General features: G+C 42.4%; 2 protein-coding genes across 4 annotated transcripts in view; both read left to right on the top strand.

Annotated features, from left to right (window-relative positions):
* Positions 1–23,250, top strand: part of bin2b (bridging integrator 2b) — a 44,927-nt gene extending 21,677 nt beyond the window's left edge. For 2 of the 3 annotated variants that reach the window (XM_067236875.1, XM_067236890.1), the window contains 3 exons: positions 5,644–6,355; positions 22,342–22,428; positions 22,863–23,250. In XM_067236875.1, coding sequence (XP_067092976.1) covers positions 5,644–6,355; positions 22,342–22,428; positions 22,863–22,967 — 904 coding nt within the window. In that variant the 3' untranslated portion in view covers positions 22,968–23,250. The remainder of the gene's footprint in view (positions 1–5,643; positions 6,356–22,341; positions 22,429–22,862) is intronic. The other variant, XM_067236883.1, reaches the window with a different exon arrangement.
* LOC136949857 (E3 SUMO-protein ligase ZBED1-like) lies at positions 1,172–3,899 on the top strand. Its single transcript, XM_067244046.1, has 2 exons — positions 1,172–1,576; positions 2,238–3,899. The coding sequence occupies exons 1-2, from the start codon at positions 1,244–1,246 to the stop codon at positions 2,997–2,999; spliced, it is 1,095 nt and encodes a 364-aa protein (XP_067100147.1). The 5' UTR covers positions 1,172–1,243; the 3' UTR covers positions 3,000–3,899.
* Positions 23,251–23,896: the final 646 nt, after the last annotated feature.

Below are 23,896 nucleotides of genomic sequence, written 5' to 3'. Positions count from 1 at the left end.
GCTAACTTCCTTGCAAATCAGCGTTAATAAAAAGCAGATGAGATAGAGCTAGCTAGTCTAACTAACATTGACATTTGCTCGTTGCTTAATCGGTGATCTAGAAGACCGTACTTTTCAAATATTTAAGAACATTTAATGTAGCGAACTAACACGTTAGCATGCTAGCGCAGCTATCCTAGAATACCGTATTTCTTCGATTAAACGCTGCCCTCAAATAAACGCCGCCCACGAATAAACGGCACAACAAAAATGATGGAAAAAATTATGTGTAATAAATTTAATAGAAGAAATACGGTAATTAAGAAAAAATATATATAATTGGCGATGCCGAGGGGCCCCCAAATAATTTCTGCTTAAGGCCCCATAAAGGCCTGGGCCGGCCCTGCTGTGATGCATCCGTTTTCAATCGTTAAAATAAACATTCCTCACAAATACATTTTTGTTGTAGGATTTATTATGACATTAGATTAAAAGTAAATGATTTTTTGGTGAAATTATCATTACCTGTGGTTTCAAACCAATGTAGCTCACTGCAATGCTGTATGCCAGACAGTCAAGTAAAAAAAGCATCTCGGAAGCCAAACGGCGACAGAACATGTTCGGAACTCCCCTTAGTTTCCATCAGAGCCATGTTCTGTAATAAATGTCAAGCTTATTTACGTTATTTACCAGAGCCATAGGTTTCCACTAATGAAAAACTTGATTTAACTATCTGACTACCAACCTGAACTTCATTGCCACAGCCTAAACTTTGTCAATCTGTTCATAAAAAAACGTAATTTCTGCCTAAACCGTACAACGAAACGTTGAATCGAATTCAAGCAACGCAATCGCTACCAAGACGAACACAACAGTAGTCATTAGTAGTAGCCAAGTACAATTTACCTGTGTCAGCTTCTCTACACAAGGCTATATCGCATTTTGCGTTGTTACTGACAATGATCGCAACCAGTGAGCTTTTTATGAATGAGCAATTTTCCCCTAAATAAATGTCAAGCTTTTTTACGTTTTTGGGGGCATATTTTCAGTTAGCAGATGGTACTGTTTGAATCGCGATTCCATCTGAGATAGCTACTGCCTGTCACAACGTTGTTGTTAGAATAAGCTTCAAAGGGGGTTCTTTATTAATGAATGAATGCAATATGAGTAGGGATGTCACGAGAACCGATACTTACAACACCTTTCGATGCTAAAATAACAAAACACAGACGATGCCCATTTTTTTGAAGCACCGTGAGCGCCGATGCCAGATGTTAGCATCGGTGCTGCGCCTCTTCTGGAACTGATGGGGGCAGTATTCTGGACTGTTCCAGCCGACGTTTACATTCAGAAAACCAAGATGGCAACTGCAGCAGCTGCAGAGATCGCCCCACCTCGACTCGTTGAAAAGAAAGGCACAAAAAGTTGTGTTTGGAAGTATTTTGCGTTTGAGGCAGATGACAGTGGGGTTATAATTAATCCGCAGAAGCCACTTTGTAAAACATGCTACTGTGGTCTTCAGACCAAGGGAGGTAATACTTCCAATTTAGCCAAACACCTGAAAGACCGTCATCCGGATTTGTTCAAAGAATTCAAGGTGAGTTCTGATTCATATTAACAACATCCAAAGAATGTACTTTTAATGTTTTTTTAATCTGTCATACTGAAATACAAGTTACATGATGTTTGAGATGGTGGGCACGTGTGTTATTTAAGCAATAAGGTACGAGAGGCAGTACTTTATAATGGCTTATGTTATGTAGCCTACGTAGTTTAGGTTAGCTATTCTGTTTTAACGTTAGCATAGCCTACAATTGGTTAGATGGAGAGAAATGTATGCAGCCCTGTATCTTGCAAGAATCATGTCAAAACTAGCAAAATTCACTGAATGTCCTAGTTTAATATAGTTACAAATGAATATGCAATTGGTTTAACAAAACACGATGAGCCATTTTTTTTTTACAATGCCATAGACTCATGTATAGCCTAAAAGACGATTTGCGAGTGACAGAATTTCGCCGCGACCACAACGAACATTGATTTATTTTGTATTTAATACGTCCTTTAAGAAGCTTTAGTCTTTAGTGGTAAAGATTTTCAAATGGCTGCATCTACTAATAGGTGTGTGCGTGCGTGGGCTGGAGCCAATGTGCAGGGCAGGCAGGTGCTTGTGCATTATAGGTGCCTGTGCTCTTTCTATTGAATGAATTAATAGTGAATTAACTATATTAACTGAAATGTCAATTTTCCTTTTCCAGTTTCAACCAGAGGATGACGTCCAGGAGACAACTCAGCCAACTCGAAGTCAGCAATCACAGCCAACCATAACCGAGGCTCTAGGGAAGCACAAAAAATATGAGAGAAATTCAAATGAGGCCAGGAGATTGGATAGAAGTGTAGCAGAGTTCATATGTATCGACCAACTCCCTGTCTACATTGTTGAAAAAAACGGATTTCAGCAAATGCTCCATAAATTCAATCCCAGATATCAACTTCCAAGTAGAAATTATTTCATGTACACAGAAATACCAAAAATCTACAGTGAAACAAGGGACCTGATCACACAATATCTCAAAGAAAAGCCATTCTATGCATGCACAACTGACCTGTGGACAAGCAGAGCTGCAGACACGTTCATGTCCATTACCATGCAATACATAACACAGTCATGGGAGTTGCACTCCTGGTGTTTAGTCTGTAGTGGCCTGAACTCAGACCACACAAGTGACAGTTTGAGGGAGGCATTTGACGAAGTAGTTACTGAGGAGTGGAAGTTGGACATTGCAAAACTAGCAGGCATCACAACAGACAATGCATCCAACAACCAAAAGGCTTTTAAAGATGACTACACATGGATCCCTTGTTTTGGCCACAACTTGCACCTGGCCGTTAACAAAGCCATCAACATCGACAGGGTATCTACAGCCCTGTCAAGGCTGCGCAGAACCATATCTGCCTTCACCAGGTCATCAAAGCTGTCGCGACAACTCAAAACAAAACAAAAACAGAACACAATTTGATACACGATGCACCCACCCGTTGGAATTCCTCTTATGATATGGTGGAGAGATTTGTGGAGCAGCAGCAAGCTCTGTGTGCAGTCCTGGCAGAGGACAGAAAAAAATGGCACCTGATGCCAAAAGACAATGACATCACAATCCTAGAAACACTGAAAGAAGTCCTTGAGCCACTGAGTCCTTTTCCAGATGCACTCAGTGGTGAGAAGCACACTACTCTCTCCTCTGTCTTACTGCTGTTATGGAAGATGCTCTCTTGTCTCAGGGATAAGGAGGATGACACTCTACTTACTAGAGAGATGAAGAGCTTAGTAAGGGAAAGCCTCAACCAACGTTATGAGAATAGGGAGGTGCAGCTCCTGCTAAACACTGCCACCTACCTAGATCCAAGATTTAAGGCCAGTTTTGTTGCTCTGGAGGATGACGTGAAGCAAAGTCTCCTGGAGCAAGTGGGGAATACCGATGATGGAGCTGGTACATCTGAAACCACCATGGCAACAGGAGCAGAGGCCTTGAGCCAAAGCAGGCCATCTAAAAAGTCAAAGACTGATTTGAAGCATCTGCTTTCAGCAATTCAAGGAGAGAAGAAGGGCAGTGATGTCACATCATCTCAAGCAGGGCTCTCCACACAAGTTAAATGGTGAGTTCCTGGTATATAGCAAAATGCCAGAACTGAGCGCAGACGAAGATCACCTCATCTGGTGGAAAATGAATGGAGGCCCAATACCTCAACTTGCAGAATTTGCAAGGAGGTATCTCTGCATTGCAGCTTCAAGCTGTGCTTCCGAAAGGGTCTTCAGTGTCTCAGGAATCATTGTCAGTCCAAGACGTTCCCGACTTACCCAAGACAATGTTAACATGTTAGTTTTCCTCAGTAAAAACCTTGAACTAGCCAAGAAAAGTTGTGAAATGCTGTGAAAAATTATGCAATTTTGCCAAAACTCATTTTGTTAGGGAGTCAGGTGGCTGAGCGGTGAGGGAATCGGGCTAGTAATCCGAAGGTTGCCAGTTCGATTCCCGGTCATGCCAACTGATGTTGTGTCCTTGCGCAAGGCACTTCACCCTACTTGCCTCGGGGGAATGTCCCTGTACTTACTGTAAGTCGCTCTGGATAAGAGCGTCTGCTAAATGACTAAATGTAAATGTAAATGTTCATCTTGTTAGCTGAATGGCTTAATTGCACTTTATTATGTTGTGCTATGCTCTATTGCACTTGTTTTGTATGTCTTATGACATTTTGCTATTTTTCAAATATTTTAATAAAGTTCATGTTTCAAGTTCATGGAATCCTTTTTTTTTTACCGTGGTATCGAAATTGGCATCGAGAATCGTGTTATTTTACTGGTATTGGCACCGACTACTGAATTTTTGGTATCGTGTCTGAAGGAAAAACTTAAAAGGACGTTTAAGTCAGAGATTAGGACAATTTTTACACCGGTCTGCCAAATGTATTCGTTTTGATTCAAGTATGAGGCTGATGAAGCCGATCACCATTCCCTCTTGCAGGGGAAATGAGAAGACAACTATTTCATTCTACACTTCACTCTTAATATTTTGCGTTGTAAATCAGCAAACAAATTATGCTTTTAAATCTATGTAATCTTTATAAATAATAAGTATGCATTTTTATATAAAATATAGCCTACAGAAATATCAGTTGTAAAAATGTCATTAAAAAACGGATCCCTCTGCAACAGACGCAAGCAAGCACACCCTACAATTTCCCCAGAAATTGTACCTTCTCTAGTTGGTTATGTAATGTTGGATAGAACGGTGGAACAGTCACTGTATCAACTCACATACTACTGTGCAATTAGCGTCAGTTGCTTAAAAAAAAAAAAAAAGAAAACATGTCGCGCCACAAGTTATTTGCACTCGCACAAATGCTTCTGTAAGGAGTTGGAAAAGATGGGAGGTCGGCAAACTTTTCAATTTTCGCACACAACTTTGTGCGTCGTTTATCAAGTAGGCCTACAAAAACAAAATATTTTGAACAGAAAACGTGGCTGGCTACTACCCACAACGTAGCCCATATGTCACTGCGCCCTTAAAGGTGCAGTGTCCACTTGAACGTGTCCAGTGAATTATGTACATGTTTGCTACACTCCCAAATATATTTTGAGGTTGCACAGATTACATTTCAGGAGCATATGCGACCAAAAGGGACACAATTTTAAGCCTTAAAAAATTGGAAATCAAATATGAGTAAGCCTCTCCATATGGTCATTTTATATAAACTATATATTCATTGAATTTAAAGAAAATGTGCCATATTGTGATATGAATTATTATTGGGATATGAAAGGATCTATATGAAGATATGAGATGTTGGTCATATAGCACCACCCTACTGTGAACTCAAAGCAGCACTTTATCAGTAATACATTTAAAATGGGGAAAATATGAACAATTGCGTGGCAATTCGTTTTAACGTGTGCTCCACTAAATATTCTGCCTGTGCCCTTAGAATCTTCAGTTAGGGGCTACAATGCTCTTAGTAAAAAAGGTTAGTCTGGAGCCCTGTAAGCAGTTTCAAAATGAGTACATGTACAAGCCGTTTAAAATGATGTGGAATGCTTTATGTGAAAAGTGTGTCCCTCAGTCTTTCACTCAGATGTAAATGTGTCTTTGTCTTTTTACTTTTAAGTGGGACTAAATCAAGCAAGAAGATGAAGTCCCTGGTTATCTCTGCCCCCATTCCTTGCAACACAGCCTTCCCAACAGACCACACCTCTCTCCATACCTCCTTGGCTCCCAGTGGCAAAGATTCTGACCCCTTTGCCCATCCACAAAGTATCTTGGAGGAGTTCTCTCAGGAAGTCAATGGCAGCAGCCGGGGAAGGTCTCCTCAACTCACCACAGGCATTTCTGAAATGTCAGACTTGGAGGAGCTGAGCTACATGGGTCCTGGGATGCCCAAACGCCAGTCCATGTGCGACAGTGAGAATTCCACCCCAAGCGATGGCACCAGTGAAGGTCCCAGCCACCCAGAGAGTATGGCACAGGAGGAAGACCAGGTTAATAGCCAATCTGAGGGCTTGGAGCAGGTGTATAGCCAATCTGAGGAGACGTCAGATCCAAAGTTGACTCCATCTAAGTTTATGGAGAGTGATATGCCAGCTTCACAGCCCAAACCAGAGAACGCAAATGTGGCTGAACCTAGGCAGATTGCCAAACTGCCACCCATACCTGCTCCTCCCCTTTACTCAAACATACACTCCCTCCCTCCTGTGGAGGACAGCCAAGTGGGGGAACAGAAGAAGGATGATAAGGGCGATGGGGTTTCTCAGCAACTCCCCTCAGACACCAAAAGCACTGGTCATGACATTTACCTAAATCCACCTGGCTTCATTTACAAGGTAAGGCATCTTTTTTACACAAACATTTAAGGGAATGTTGAAGAGTATAAAAGAATGAGCAATGCATTGATGAGTTATAATTTGTGTCAGCATTGTTTGGTGTGAAAATGGTCTGATAGCCAAAGCAGTGTTATGAGTTGGAAGTAACAGAAGGCAGCTGTCCCTTAATTAACAAAACATAGACTACTATTCAAATTGACCATCAATAGTGCATCATTTTTTAAGGAAGACACTACACGGTGAAAAACATATACAAAATATAAGTCAAGTGATACAGCCTAGTGGGCTAGTTCAAATTAGTATCCTTTACTAAAAAAAACATTTTAGCATGGACGCTGCCCGCATTGTGCCAGCCAATGAAAGTCAACAAACAAGCTAGTGCAACTCCAGAGGAAGCAAACAATCATTGGAGTAAACTGCTTTTGTTGGCAAGTGTAAGCAAGTGTTGGATGTCTGAAAATAACACCAGTGGGGTCGATTTGCCGGACGAAGAAGAATTGGTTAAAAAAGTCTTCCAAACTCTTCTGTCGTTTGGAAATGGTTTGGTTTCAAGTTATCCGACATCGACCAACATACAGTACTCTGTAAGTTGTGTCATTGAATTGTGCAAGCCAAAGGTGGAAACACTAGCAATCTTTTTCAACACCTGAAAGCCATGCATGTGCGCGAATATGAACAATCTACTAGAATGCGTTTAACAAATCCCCTGGGCAGCAGAGCAATTCCCAAAAGGTCCACAAGCCAGAGTCCCACACTCGGCTATCAATCAAAGCATCATTTGTTATTGGTATTCCCTATGACAAGAAGAGCAAGAGGTGGAATGAAATAACGAGTGCAACTAGAGAGGGTACAATTTCTGTGGAAATTGTAGGGTGTGCTTGCTTGCGTCTGTTGCAGGTGGGTCCGTTTATTAACTGTTATTTTTACAACTGATATTTCTGTATATAAAGAAAATTTATATAAAAATGGCTACTTATTATTTATGAAGATTGCATAGATTTAAAAGCATACATTTGTTGCTGCTCATTTACAATTCAAAATACAAAAAGTAAAGTGTACAATGAAACGGTTGTCTTCTCATTTCCCCTGCAAGAGGGAATAGTGATGAGCTTTAGCAGCCTCAGTTGAAAAGTTGGATCAAACGAAGATATTGGACAATCCAGTGTAAAAACGTTCCTAACCTCTATGACTTCAACGTCACCTTACGTGTTTCCCTTGTAGTGATATTTTCAAGCATTTAGCCTACTTATATTGCATTCATTCATTAAGAACCCCTTTTGAAACAAGCTGAACCCCCTTTGAAACAAGCTATTCTAACAACATTGTCTCCGGCAGTATTTCAGATGGAATTGCAATTCAAACAGTACCATGTGCTAACTGAAATGATATGCCCCCAAAAACGTAAATAAGCTTGACATTTATTTAGGGGGAAATGGCTAAAGCGCCGAAAATGAGAACTTTTCTTTTGACAAAGTTTAGGCTGTGGCATTGAAGACAGTGACGCACCACACAAGCTTGAGTTTAAATACATAATGTAATGTGACATTACTTACTGTACATGCAAGTCTTGATTTGCTTAAATCTACATGTGTTGCTAGTACACCACGACACGATACATTTACATTTATTCATTTAGCAGACGCTTTTATCCAAAGCGACTTCCAAGAGAGAGCTTTACAAAGTGCATAGGTCACTGATCATAACAACAAGATAGCCACAAAAACATTGCGAGTAGCCAAAACATGAAGCACACATTGTGAACAACCAAAGTAAGTGCCAAAGGGAAGAACCATAAGAGCATGTAGTTAAACAAGTTACAATTAAACAACATGAACTGCTGTAGGTGCAAGTGTACCTGTGGAAAAAACAAGCAACAATAATAAAAACTATCACAGCGAGTAATTAAAAAAAAAATCAGTTACCACTAACCACAAGAGCAACAAGTCTCTAAGCAAGAGTCATTGTGATCCTTGAGGAAACTAACATCGGGACAAGCGAACCATTCCTAAGTACCGTTGTACTCCCGGAACAAGTGCGTCTTGAGCCTTTTCTTGAAGGTGGAGAGACAGTCAGTGTCTCTGATGGAGGTGGGGAGTTGATTCCACCACTGGGGGGCCAGACAGGAGAAGAGCTTGTGTTGGGACCGGGCGGTCTTGAGCGGTGGGACCACCAGGCGGTTGTCTGAAGAAGACCGTAGGTGACGGGTGGGGGTGTAAGGCTGCAGGGGAGACTTGATGTAGACGGGTGCAGTCCCGTTCACTGCTCGGAAGGTCAGTACCAGGGTCTTGAATCTGATACGGGCCATGATAGGTAGCCAGTGGAGAGAGATGAGGAGCGGGGTAACATGGGAGCGTCTGGGTAGATTGTAGACCAGGCGGGCGGGTTGCACATGCTGGGAGACCAGCGAGCAGCGAGTTGCAATAGTCCAACTTGGAGAGGACAAGTGCTTGGACTAGCAGCTGGGTGGAGTGCTCAGACAGGTATCTCCTGATCTTCCGGATGTTATAGAGGGTGAATCTACACGACCGTGAGACTGCAGCAATGTGGGCCGTGAGGGAGAGCTTGTCGTCCATGGTAACCCCAAGGTTCCTGGCAGAGGATGAAGGGGTCACCGTCGCAGATCCCAGGGTGATTGAGAGATTGTGGGAGATGGAGGGTTTAGCCGGGATGATGAGAAGTTCTGTTTTAGCGAGGTTCAGCTGGAGGTGGTGCTCGGTCATCCAGGCGGAGATGTCTGTGAGGCAGGCCTCAATCCTAGCTGAGATCCCCGGATCGGTCGGGGGGAACGACAGGTACAGCTGCGTGTCGTCAGCGTAGCAGTGGTAGGAGAAGCTATGGGAGGTGATGATTGGTCCAAGTGAGGTGGTGTACAGAGAGAAGAGGAGGGGTCCAAGGACGGAGCCCTGTGGGACACCAGTGGAGAGCTGGCGAGGGCCTGACAGTTTGCCTCCCCAGGAGACCTGGTCAGTGGCGCCTTACAGTTTTTCCCCATTGCTTTGGCTCATTTCACGAAACAGAAATGACATTCTCAAAACAACACGTGCAAACCTCCAAACCACTGGGCACTTGTTCACAACCGATTGGAATTTTTCATTCCTTTAATCAAATTGCAATTGTATTAGCACATCCTTGTAAATGACAAGTGCAATTGCCTACAGTTTGCACAAATTTCAAATGATTTAGCACATCTTTGAAACGGTTAAGTACAATTGCCTTCAGTTAGGCCAATTACCAATTGAATATATCTTGCTGGTATAAACTGACTGTTGCTTCTCAGTCAAGTGGTTATTCTCTGCAAAACATGTTGGCATAATTTCCTTGTGTACATCATCACCTGCACAATAGTTCACTCCACTGTCAAAATCTTTCAGGCACATAATACCATGAAAAACATCATGGTATATACTGTAATATGGATCTCTTGGATCTGCTTACAGTCTTTGTCAGGTGCAACTAGAACTTTACTAAACAAGGAGACACATCCGATCACCAATCACACAGTAAGTTTAGTTAGCTGACAGGAGCTATCCAGGAGTATAAATGCAGCCATCAAATATATAGAGCTTGTCCCAGGCCAGCTCAGGGGCAACATCACCATGTGTGCTGCCATGCTTTCAGAGAAAGGTGTAGTCACCCACATTCCCAGTCTTGGCCCATACAATACCCAGAAGCACCTGGTGTTCTTGGACCGCCTGCACTCCGATCTTATCCCTCTACATAAGAGGGGTTTGGTAGGGCCTCACTTGCATACATTTGTCATTGTGTGGGACAATGTAAGCTTCCACCGTGGCCCACTCATCAGGGTTCACTGCCCATCCAAGAATGCTGATGGTGCTCTTATCACCTTACTCCCCATTCCTCAATCCTATCGAGAAGTTTTTTTTTGCATGGAGGTGGAGGGTCTATGAGCATCGGGCTCAAAACCAGAGGTCCCTGCTCCAGGCAATGGATGCTGCTTGTGATGATGTCACAGCAGATCAGTGTAGGGGATGGTTGCAGCATGCACAACGATTCTTCCCCTGTTGCAGGAGTGAGGACGACAACTAGTGAAACTCCAGCTTTGCTTTACTTTCTTACTGTATGTGTTGTTAGTGTAGGTTATACATAATGTTAGTTTTGATGTTCTTATTGTATGACAGTATATTGTGCTGTACAAGTTTCCTGTTACAGTAACCACGATGTATGGCAATTACAGTAATAATTTCCATAGCAGTGTGAGTGCAATATGTGATGTGAAACCTTGTAGGCTACTCTTGAATTACTGTAATCTTTTTTCTGTTTGATACACATTTACATTTTATATGTATTCATTTAGCAGACGCTTTTATCCAAAGTGACTTCCAAGAGAGAGCTTTACAAAAGTGCATAGGTCAATGATCATAAACAACGAGTTAGCCCAAAAAACATTGTGGGTAGCCAAAACATGAAGCATACATTGTGAAAAGCAAATAAGTGCCAATGGGAAGAAACATAAGAGCATGTAGTTACTAAACAAGTTACAATTACATGTAAGCAACATGAACCTCACAAGTGCAAGAGTGTACCTGTAGGAAAGCAAGCAACAATACGTAATATAATTCACAGCGAGTACAACAAGTTACAGTAAATCAGTTAGAACTAACCAACAAGAGCAACAAGTCCCTCAATAAGTGTCATTGTGTTCCTGGAGGAAACTAACATCAGGTCCAGCAAATCAATCCTAAGTACCTTTGTACTCCCTGTAAGGATGACATATCTCAGCAGGCAGGCCGGAAAGAGTCACGACAATTATAAAAAGGGTTGACTCGGTTTTATTAGCTCGACGTCGGCTCATGCCACCAATCCACAACAGAGTGGCTAGCATGAGTGAAGACTCTCTCTTACAAGAGTGCTTAAATACAGTATCTGGACATGTTCAAACATAGAATGCACAGAATCGGGTGGGGGTGTAAGGCTAGAGGAGGGTGCAGTCCCGTTCACCGCTCGGAAGGTCAGTACCAGGGTCTTGAATCTGATACGGGCCGTGATGGGAAGCCAGTGGAGAGAGATGAGGAGCGGGGTAACATGGGAGCGTCTGGGTAGATTGAAGACACATAGTATTCTGGAAAGAAAACATCTACTACAGTAACTGTAGCACAGTGCACAAGGGATATTTCTAAGGTCCACTGCCATACTGACAAAACATCTAAACATTTTGACCTGCAGTGTTTACACAATGCCAAAGGGACTTTTCATTTTGGGGGCACTGACTATTTGTATGAGAAAAGGATTTAGTTTTGACTGATGAGTGGTCTGTTTTAGGAGAGAGATGACCCTTTGTAGGTGTGCCATGGTGTTTTGCTGAACCATCTAGGTTATTTTGGCAAATGTATTTAAAGCTTTGAGAATGTCCTCTTTTTTCTTGAGAGATGGGCCAAAGCAATCGAGAAGGAACTTTTCATTTTGGGGGCACTGACTATTTATATGAGAAAATGATTTGGTTTTGAAGCATGAGTTAACTGTTTTGGATGAGATATGACCTTTTGAAGGTGATCTATGTAGTTGTGCTGAACCATATAGGCTATATTGCCCAATGCACTTAGAGCTGAGAGAATGTAATTTCTGTTTCAAGAATTGAGCCAAAGCAATGGAGAAAAACTGTAATGCACGGGCTTACCTGGGCTTAAGCCCGGGGCCTCGACCAATCAGGGGCCTCTTAATAATAATACAAAATAATAATGATGATAAACGTCCGTATTCGCGGTGTCATTACTCTGCTCTACAGTGGCATCTGGTGGTGTATGTGGAGGGAAGGGAGGCCCCCCCCTCCCCCTTATCTAAACAAAACGTAACAAAATGTAACAAAAACTAGAGAGGGTACAATTTGTAGGGTGTGCTTGCTTGCGTCGGTTGCAGATGGGTCCATTTAATATGAAACAAGCTGAACCCCCTTTGAGACAAGCTATTATAACAACGTTGTCACCGGCAGTATTTTTCAGATGGAATCGCAATTCAAACGGTACCATCTGTTAACTGAAAATATGCCCTCAAACGCGACTTTTTGGTCTCAGTCTAGAGCCCTGCGTGGAGAAGCTGAATTATGCTACGAGCAAGCTAGCCTAGCTGCTGTTGCTAGCCAAACTTCACTGAGGGGATTGTTTGAATGCGCCAGAAATTAAAAACGTTTCTTTTGACATAAAGTTTAGGCTGTGGCATTGAATACAGGGACACACCACACAAGCTTGAGTTTATTGTGACATTACTTACTGTACATGCAAGTCTTGAATTGCTTAAATGTATAATGCTAGTACACCACGGCACGATACGATACTTGCTGTGCAACAGCAATGCACGTTGTATCCATGCGTCGTTGCTAACGTGTGCTGACGTTGTGACGTAGGCTAGCACTGAGTTCCCTTCGTTGACACAAGGCACTTTTTGCCACAAAGATTTCAGCCTAAACCATGCAACGGAATGTAAATAACAATACAAGCAACTCGTGCGATTGAGCGATTAGCGTGTGGGGGGCCTCAAAATGAAAAAAAAAAGTCCATAGCCCAGGGGCCCCAAGTGCTATTAAGACGCCCCTGGACCTGGTAGGATCTTCCCGACAGGTAGGATGAGATCCACTGGAGTGCAGTGCCAGTGATGCCCATCTCAGAAAGTCTGGAGAGCAGGATCTGGTGGTTAACCGTATCAAACGCTGCAGAAAGGTCCAGCAGAATGATGACGGATGACCTGGAAGCCGCTCTGGCAGACTGGAGGACAGTGGTGACTGAAAGGAGGGCAGTCTCTGTGGAGTGGCCAGTCTTGAAGCTCGATTGGTTGGGGTCAAGCAGGTTGTTCTGAGAGAGAAAGGTTGACAGTTGGTTAGATACAGCACGTTCAATTGTTTTTGAAAAGAAGGGTAACAGTGATACCGGTCTGTAGTTCTGGAGGACGGCAGGGTTAAGGGAGGGTTTTTTGAGTAGAGGGGTAACTCTAGCCTGTTTGAAGGCAGAGGGGAAGGTGCCGGAGGTAAGAGAGGAGTTTAGGACATGGAGAAGAAAAGTTATGATGGAGGGGGAGATGGTTTGAAAGAGAGGGGAGGGGATAGGATCAAGGGGACAGGAGGTGGGGCGATGAGAGAGAATGAGGTCAGAGATCTCTGCCTCAGACAGGGGAGAAAAAGAGTTTAGACATTTAGTTGGGTCAGTCATGGAGGGTGAGAGGGTAGGAAAGGTGGGTTTAGGGAACCGACTGCTAATGTCGGTGACTTTTTTCTCAAAGAAGGAGGAGAAGTCGTCTGCTGTCAGGGTGGAAGGAGGGGGTGGGGGAGGTGGGTTAAGAAGGGTGGAGAAGGTAGAAAAAAGTTTGTGGGGGTTTGAAGCTGAGTTAATTTTGTTCAGAAAGTAGAGGGTTTTAGCACCAGTTATGTGAGAAGAGAAGGATTTGAGGAGGGAGTGATACTTATCAAGGTCCAGACCGCCTTTGGACTTGCGCCATCTCCTCTCAGCTGCCTGAAGGGTGGACCGTTCTTCACGAATAACATCCGTAAGCCACGGGCAGGAGGGAGAAGATCGCGCAGGCCTGGTTGACAGGGGATAGAGAGAGTCAAGTGATGCAGTTAAAGTGGTTAACAAGGTGTCGGTGGCAGTGTTAGTGGGGTGGGACGAGAACTCATCAATGGGGGGGAGGGAGGATGTTACAATAGAGGAGAAATGGGAGGGGGATAGGGAGCGGAGGTTGCGCCGGAAAGTTACAAGGGGAGGGGAGGTAGGAGGAGTTGGAGGGAGAGAGACAGAGAATTGGATAAAGTAGTGATCAGAAATATACAGTTACGTGTCAGGATGAGGTCTAGCTGTTTGCCTGCCTTGTGGGTCGCCGGTGTGCTCAGCAGCGTCAGGTCGAAGGAGGTCAGGAGAGACAAGAAATCGACGGCCTGCGTTCCTTGGAGGTGGATTTTGAAGTCCCCAAGGACTATCAGGGGGGTTCCATCATCCGGGAGGACGCTGATGAGCATGTCCAGCTCCTCCACAAAGTCGGCTAGCGGGCCTGGTGGGCGATAAAGAACAATTAAGCATGCTTTGATAGGATCAGTTAGCATCACATAATGGTGTTCAAATGATTTGGCGGTAACGGAGTGGTGTGGATGTGTATTTAATATGTGGGGATAGAAGCAACCCTGTCCCACCACCCCGCCTGGTTGAGTGGGGTGAGTGAGTGAAGGAGTGGTTGACGGAGAGAGCAGCTGGAGTTGCAGTGTTCTCAGGGCGGATCCATGTCTCTGTCAGCGCAAGGGCAAGAAGAGAAGCATGAGATGCAAACGCTGGGATGAAGTCTGCCTTGTTCACAGCAGACTGGCAGTTCCAGAGCCCTATAGAAAGAGAGAGGGCAGGTGGAGAAGATCTGGATAGGTAGTGAAGGTTAGAAGTTGACCGTATATACTTTGTGATATATCTACGTCTACGAGTAGTGTAATGAACGGGAATGCTGAAGAAACACATGCTAGCTATGAATATGTTCTAGGTGGATTAGAATACAAATAGGGTGATGCTTATCAGAAGAGGTGATCCGCCTCGTCGTCCATCCTCAGTGGACTCCCTGTTTTTGTTCGACGAGTCTTCGTGCACCGAGGCTGCCAGACGAGGCTGCCTCTGCAGTGCTAATCGCCTAAATATGCTAAAGGCGCAGCTGACAATGGCCCTAATTATGTAAACAAAGCCTGGGTCTCACTCGGCGGCAAGTACCCTGAAACTCGATCTCTAGCTAGCTACCTATTGACCAATTTAGCTGCTATACCCTTACCCTCTGTCCTTGAGACAAAGGTTTAGCTAAACACAAATGAATGAAACAAACTCTGGTTACTTACAGTCAGATGGCAGTCACGAAGTACACTCAGTAAGACACTATTCGCTCTGAATCTGATTACAGAAGTCAGGGCTGATTTAACCAAATTCTACAATGGCCCTAATTATGTAAACAAAGCCAGGGTCTCACTCGGCGGCAAGTACCGGCAAGTACGATACAATACTCGCTGTGCAACCGCACATCTATGCACGTTGTATCCATGCATCTTTGCTAACGTGTTCTGATGTTGTGACGTAGGCTAGCACTGAATTCCCTTTGTTGACACAAGGCACTTTTTGCCACCAAAAAAATTATTTTCAAGACTAAACTTTTGACACCGACGTTGTCCATGTAGTCCAAATATTGATGGATCCTTAGGGGGCAAAAATAAGGAAATAAAAATATGTGAGAGAACAATGGTTGTGCTCGCAGAAGAAGTGAGCACACCCAATAATAATAAGAAAAGGTACAAACACTTAAGGTGGCTTCGCATCTTCGCTGCTTGGCCACCAAATATAACATATACATAAGTATTCACAGCCTTTACTCAATACTTTGTTGAAGCACTTTTGGCAGCAATTACAGCCTCAAGTCTTTTTGAGTATGATGCAACAAGTTTGGCACAACGTGGAATACGTCTGTAACATAACAACGTGGAAAAAGTGAAGCATTGTGAATACTTTCCAGACGCACTGTATGTTGGGGAAGATGCAAAAAATATTGTTTTGTTTACCAAACCACAGTGCACTCAGTTTTCTCAGTGCTGTTCCCATTCGCTTGTGAGAATGATTGATGCACTTCAATTTAACAAATTCATGTCAGGGTATGGGTTCAATGCAACCACCTCCCTAAATGCTGCACTATCTCTGCCCTGTCTCTCTCCAGCTGTCAAACTCAAAAAAAATCTCACTTGGCATTTTCATTCAGGGCAGAAGCATGACAGTATGAGGATAGGACCCCATAGTCTATCACTAGTCCCGAAAAGAGAAACTTATTCCATCCTATTATTCTGTACCACAATGCTACTGAGGCTACTGAATAACAAAGTACCATTTTATTCAGTATTTTGTGTTAGTGTCCTGTCCTCTTCACACGCCTTGTATGAACTAGAGAGGGTACAATTTCTGGGGAAATTGTGGGGTGTGCTTGCATTGGTTGCTGTAGGTATGCAGGTAGCAACGCTAGTGCAAAATAACTATTTAGCTGGTCGGCTCCATGACGCCAGGTAAGTAGGGCTTGTGAGACTGTTCACCAAAAGAACGAAGGGGAACTCACTTGTCTAGCAGATTAAGACATGTCTTAAAAGGCAAAAAGTAGCCTCAACTTTCGCTACATACTTTACTTTTAGCTACGGTACTAATGCTGAGGGCTTGCTGATATTGTCTTACAATAACGTCGTATCAGAGACCGTTCTCTGGTCGTATCTATGCATCGTTGCTAACGCGTGCTGATGTTGTGACGTTAGGCTAGCACCGAGTTCCCTTTGGCCACACAAGGCACTTTTTGCCACAAAATGTGAGTAAATGCTGAAGAATATCACTAGAAGGGAAAAACTTAAGGGACGTTTAAGTCATATAGGTTAGGATTTTTTTTTACACAGGATTGCCCAATTTCTTCGTTTAAATGCAACTTTTCAACTATGTGAGGCTGCCATATAGCCTCTATCACATAGACTTATATATTAATAGACACAGCTCGATTTTTCTTCCAAGATGGCGTCCCCATTCATTTCTATAAAAAGTGCTCAGTGGCGCAGTGAGGCAAGTGAGAGTGCGAAATGGACCGCGCCATCTTTCCAGACCGACTCGTCCGGTCCTGCGCAGAAGCTTGTTCCTAGCTCCGAAACTCGTGCATGCTTGCAACTAGCTGTACACGTCATACTTTGTGACAACCAGTCCCGATCTTGTGAGCTGGAGCTAAGGTATTGCAAAAACTGTCAATGTGGTAGGCCTACAAGTCCGATCAAGAAGCAGATACATGTGAACTTTACGAAAATCTGTACTATTAGTATTATACGTGCAGGGCCTATACGTTGTTCTTTTCAAATCAAATTTATTTGTATATCCCTTTTTACACGCAAGCATGTCACAGAGGGCTTCACATACGCCCATAGAACTGCCCCTCAACCAACCTAAACCCTCAAGGAAGACAAGGAAAAACTCCCAGAAAAACTTCTTGTTCAACTTTATAGATGTAGGACAGGACCGGGAGACTCGCAACCAGGTCCAGCGTTGGCTGACCGACGACCAGGCAGGTGCTGACAGCTCAAACCCCCCACACCACAAGGGATGTGTGAGGGGGGGACAGAGAGAGGAGAGCAGGGATTAGAGAATGCCAGGAGCAGCTAACAGTTACAGTTATAATAGAATGAGATCCCCACCGGTCAAGTGTGGACTGGTGCAGCCCCACACATGAAGACAGTGATAGTCCCCCTCGGTTGGAACATGAAATCTGTTCCAGGGGAAAGAACTCTAAAATAAGTTATACTTATAGAATAAAGATGAAAACAACCCGTCCCCCGTTGCCTCCAACTAGTAACAGAAACAATAACAGTAACAATATACAGCAACGGAAACTATAACAGTAACAATATACAGTAACAGATTGACTTTATTTGTAACATCTAGATGTAACATCCAGATGGGGCAATGTGAACATATAAGCTATAATTACAATTTAAAAGTTACATGTGATACACACATAGGAAAACACACACCCCAGATTTACATAGAAGTAAATACACACATACTTACCTTTAACAATCGTAGAATTGACTAAACAATAACATTTTTAACCTAATTCTAAATGTCGAAACAGTATCAGCCTCCTTAATTGAGACAGGTCATTTGTTCCAGAGAAGAGGTGCTCTATATGAGAACGCCCTACCTCCAGCTGTTTTTTTCTTAATTTTGGGAACCACCGGATAGCCGGCATCTTGAGATCTAAGTGTCCTTGCGGAGCAATAGGGTGCAAAGAGACCGGATAGGTACAGTGGTGCCAATCCATGCAGAGATTTGTAGGTTAGTAGTAGAACTTTGAAGTCAGCTCTGGCTTGGATAGGGAGCCAGTGTAAAGAGACAAGAGTATATGTTATGTGATCAAACTTTCTTGTTCTAGTCAATAGTCTAGCAGCAGCATTTTGCACCCGCTGTAAATTTTTTAGGTAGGTAATTGGGAGGCCAGAGAACAACACATTGCAGTAGTCCAATCGGGACGTAAAAAATGCATGTATTTGTTTTTCCGCATCATCCTTTGAGAGGAATTTTGGCAATATTACGTAGATGGAAAAATGCAGTTCTGGTAATTTGCTTAATATGGTACTCAAACGAAAGGTCTGGGTCCATTGTGACTCCTAAATGTTTTACCAGCTGGCTTTGAGAGACTTTGACGCCGTCTAGGTCTAAGGTCAGATTGGATAAATTATTTCTGTATTTGTAGGTACACTTTTTGTTGGTATACTTTTTGCTTCGTGTTTTTAGTTTGACTGCTTAAGTATTGTGTCGGATTAAAGAAACTGTAAACTTAAATATCTGGCACCGTCGTTGTTGATGAGTGTTGCTTACTATTACTATCTTATTGTTAATGCCATCGTTGTGATGTTAAGTGACTTAAAGTTCTAAGAATATAACGACCATAACAATATTGTGGTTATCAGACATGATTTATTCATCTTCGTCTTTGCTACAGATAACATATCAATGTTAACCGATACAAATGCTGCTAATGCTTGCTGGGTACACCTATAATGACGCCGTAACATGCCACGATATTATAACTAATTATATTAGGCTATAATTACGTTTGTCATGCCATAAGCATAATAGCGTTCATTACAAAATGGTTCAATCTGCTTTAAAATAACGGAAATAAACTCTTCAAACAACCATCATGTATTTGTGCAACCATTTGTAAAACTTGTTACAATAAAGGCAGGCAACTGTAGATTATCAAGTACTTTCTCCTTGTTCTCATTCAGCTCAGGTAAATCATCGATTTGCTGATGTTCCCTTTTGTGCTCGTCCCCTGTTCGTATCCGCGAGCACGTTTCCAGACAACTTTTCTTGACGTAAGCAAATAAATGGGGTGCTAGTTTACCCATTTTGGATTGGTTTCAAATTTAGCAAAAATCAGGAAAAATTATTCCATGAAAAAACTAGTAGTATGAGCCAGGTTCGAGAATCGAACAAAAATTATTGGGGGAGATAGTTTTAGATATGTTGACTGGAGTTAATAGAATAAAAACGACCGGACGAGTCTGGTAGCAAATCGGAAATGCAATACCACCTACATCCACCGGGGCCGTTGCCTCAAGCCGAGGGGTGGGTACGTACGTTCGTTTTAGCCTACATCCACAGACTAAATAGAATTAATAGGCTAATGTCGGGCATTGCATTGTACACAGGATATATTTTTCTTTGACCTGGTAAACCATGAATAGGCTACATCTTTCAGGCAGTTTTCGGAAGAAGCAATTTGCACCAACAAGTTAACACATAACTTGAACTATAATCGGGCCAGGTACAGTGCAATGTAGTCAGTACAAAAATACTGGGTGTCAAAACACATCTAGGATAAGTCAAGAAAGCAGGATTCTGGAATTTGATCGAGTGCGAATATTGTTTTCTTATATTTTTCTTCACTGTGGTGAAATAACCGGCACTCAACGCTTCTAATGATTAACACAAAACAATCACACCTCTCTTAAAGCGTGAAAAGGTCTAAAATCTTTGAAGCCGGATATCTGGGCTAGAGCTTTCCAAGTTGATCAACATTCAGATACGCGTATCTTCAACTATTTTCAGTTTTCAATGTATGACACATCATTTGAAATCTTACAATCTGCACTTTAACAGTCTGTAAAAAACGATGAAATTAGTTGGCCGACAACCGCCCTTTTCACCAGAGCGTGTCACATCACCGCAGCAGTCTGGGTTCAAAACTAGCCCAGGCACTTTACTGCATGTCATCCCACCCCTCTCTCTCCTCCTGAGTTTCCTGTCTCCTCTACACTGTCCCTATACAAACTAAAGGCAGAAATGCCTCTAAAAATTGATTTAAAAAAATTATAGCCTACACTCCGATGTTATCCAGTGCCACAAAAGCCAGAGAGTGAGAGGGATGCATTTATTTCCCCCCGACAGCTTCACATTTTCTTGATCTCAAACTTGTCACTCTCTTGTCATGTCTCTGATATGTTTTTAGATAAAGCGCAGGCATCTCCAACACTGCCTTTCTTCTTGAGAGAAGCATATGCCAACCTTAACTCGTGTGGGCTAAGAGCACCATTCACATAAAATGAGACGTTCCTGGTTCTGTGTTGAAGATGTGTAGATGCAGTGTTTCCCATACATTGACTTATTTGTGGCGGGCCGCCACAATAAAAATGTTGACTGCCACAAATTTGGCCGTTGGCCCACTGACAAAGAAATGATCAGTCTATAATTTTAATGGTAGGTTTATTTATAACAGTGAGAGACAGAATAACAACAACAAAATCGAGAAAATGCATGTAAAAATTGTTATAAATTGATTTGCATTTTAATGTGAAATAAGTATTTGACCCCTCTGCACAACATGACTTGGTACTTTGTGGCAAAGCCCTTGTTGGCAGTCACAGAGGTCAGACGTTTCTCTTAGTTGGCGTCCAGGTTTGCACACACCTAGGAGGGATTTAGTCCCACTCCTCTTTGCAGATCTTCTCCAAATCATTAAGGTTTCGAGACTGACTTGAGCCTTCAGCTCCTTCCACAGATTTTCTATGGGATTAAGGTTTGTAGACTGGCTAGGCCACTGCAGGACCTTAATGTGCTTTTTCTTGAGCCACTCCTTTGTTGCCTTGGCCGTGTGTTCATTGTCATGCTGGAATACCCATCCACGCCCCATTTTCCATGCCCTGGCTCAGAGAAGGAGGTTCTCAGCAAAGATTTGACAGTACATGGCCCTTTGCATTGTAGCTTTGATGCGGTGAAGTTGTCCTGTCCCGTTATCAGAAAAACAAACCCAAAGCATAATGTTTCCACCTCCGTGTTTGTCAGTGGGGATGGTGTTCTTGGGGTCATAGGCAGCATTCCTCCTCCTCCAAACACGGCGAGTTGAGTTGATGCCAAATAACTCGATTTTGGTCTCATCTGACCACAACACTTTCTCCTCTGAATCATTCCGATGTTATTGGCTAACTTCACATGTGCTTTCTTGAGCAGGGGGACCTTGCGGGCGCTGCAGGATTTCAATCCTTCACGGTGTAGTGCGTTACCAATTGTTTTCTTGGTGACCATGGTCCCAGCTGCCTTGAGATCATTGACAAGATTGTCTTGTGTAGTTCTGGGCTGATCCCTCACCATTTTCATGATCATTGCAACTCCACGACGGGAGATCTTGCATGGAGCCCCAGATTTAGGGAGATTGACAGTTCTTTTGTTTCTTCCATTTGCAAATATTTGCACCAACTGTTGTAACCTTCTCACCGAGCTGCTTGGCGATGGTCTTGTAGCCCATTCCAGCCTTGTGTAGGTCTACATCCTTGGACAGCTCTTGGTCATGGTGGAGAGTTTGGAATCTGATTGATTGCTTCTGTGGACAGTTGTCTTTTATATAGGTAACAAACTGAGATTAGGAGCACTCCCTTTGAGTGTGCTCCTAATCTCAGCTCGTTACCTGTATAAAAGACACCTGGGAGCCAGAAATCCTTCTGATTGAGAGGGGGTCAAATACTTATTTCATTCATTAAAATGCTAATCAATTCATAATCTTTTTTTAAATTTTCTGGATTTTTTTTGTTGATATTCTGTCTCTCACTTTTCAAATAAACCATTAACATCATAGAATGATAATTTCCTTGTCAGTGGGCAAACGTACAAAATCAGCAGAGAATAAAAACTCACTCACTGTATCTTATGTTAGAATGCCAATTTGTGTGGAATTTGGGAGAAATCTACAGGCTGGAATAGACAAAGTATAGTAAAAACATAATAATAAATGTTTTCTAATAAACACATTATGGAAGCAAAATAGCAGAAAATCTTAAAATTGACCAGTACTGTACATGAAAAAACACTATTTTTGCCTGCCGTGTCTGGCCTAACATCATTATTTACTTTGATTTGATTAATGAAAAGCACTTTGTAAAATGCTATACAAATAAAGTGTACTTAAAGTGAAAAGCAACAAGTTCTATGTAATGTGTGTCTAATTGACAACAGGTATTGGCATTAGAGGATTCTGGAGAAGGACAGTTGCAGTTCAGTAAGGGAGACATCATTCTGGTCCTGGCTGATACAGAGGAAAAGGTTTGCATGCTCAATTGTGTTTACAGACCCTCTGCCTACAGTGTGCCATAGAATACTGCTCATGTCCATTCAAGTTTCTAAACCCTGTGTACACAGTCATCTGGTAAAATGTGTTTTTCAGCTGGTTCATCTGAGAGTTGTTGTAATATAATACCCTATTAAAAGTGACAGTTAAAAACAGACTGACACAGAATAAGTAATTTAGCTAAATATGATACTAAAATGTTTTAAATAAAAATATTGACACTTGCTTGGAGGGAGCAAGCTATGGTGACCCCAATGGAGTTGCAAATATGGAAAACTTTGGATTGATTTCATGTTTATTTATAAAGAATTTAAAAACCTTTTCCCGTTTAGCATAAAAATTTAGCAGATGTCTCGTTGAATGTGACAACTTAACTTTTGCTGTCTTGTTTATCCCTTTACTTCTACAGCAGAAGGGAATGGTGAGGGGAGTGAGAGAGGAGAGCTGGATGCAATACAGGGATCTAGCAGACCACTCGGGTGCCGTCTCCAACAATCTAATCCAACCAATCTAGTCTTGAGTGAATCAACAGAAGCTTCTTGGGGCAATGACTTTGTGTGACACAAACGTTGGCAGTCAACCTTGATGTCAAGGGCTGAGAAGAGAGAAATACCCCTCCAGTGGTATTGGAGTGTGTGGGGGGGGGAGAAAGATGTTACATAGTTTTTTTAAGTTTGAACAAATCTCTGAGACCTTGTGACTTGCAGTATTTGTAAAGGTAAATAAATAAATAAAAAATGCTATACATTGACTCGATTTGAAAACTGAAAAGATTTGATTAATAAAGTTATCCAAATGGAAGAAGCTGGATATTATCACTGGATTATTACCGTATTTTACGGAAAATAAGCCGCGGCTTGTACTTCAATTAAATAGTTTTTTTGTGCTTGTGCGGCTTATATTTCGAAGCGGCTTATAGTCAGTTTTTAGAAGAAAAAAGTGGCTTCTCTCAAGATCTCTACTGACCGTGCAGCTAATTTTATGCTCAACACTTGAATAGGGGCTTATTACTTGAAAGAGGAATTATTTACTATTTTCTCAGTTACACTATAAGGGCTTGGAAATACAGTGACTTGCTAAAGTAGGCAAATGGCTAGTAGAACATAACATTTCATAATAATTTCAGTTAACCAAACAGCTGCAAACCCAGTGAAATGTTATAGGCTAGGCTAGCTAGCAAAATAACGCTAGCATCGCTAACAACATTACTAATTCAACTTTGGTAGTCTAACCGAGCTCTTTATAAGTTTGTTTTAGATATAATTGTATATGATAGTGTGGACAATAAGACACGGACGCGGTCTCTTTTCATAACTTGTATTTTACCACTGCTCTTCTCAGTAGCGGAGATAGCGTGGGTGCATGGGTGCGGCTAGGGATGGGACATATGGCACTGACGCATCGATGCTTGTGTCGCAAAACCAATACGCACAGTTTCGAAAA

This window comes from Osmerus mordax, chromosome 1 (assembly GCF_038355195.1).
Source record: "Osmerus mordax isolate fOsmMor3 chromosome 1, fOsmMor3.pri, whole genome shotgun sequence".
Taxonomy (NCBI): Eukaryota; Metazoa; Chordata; class Actinopteri; order Osmeriformes; family Osmeridae; genus Osmerus; species Osmerus mordax.
This window is presented reverse-complemented; position numbering and strand designations above follow the sequence as displayed.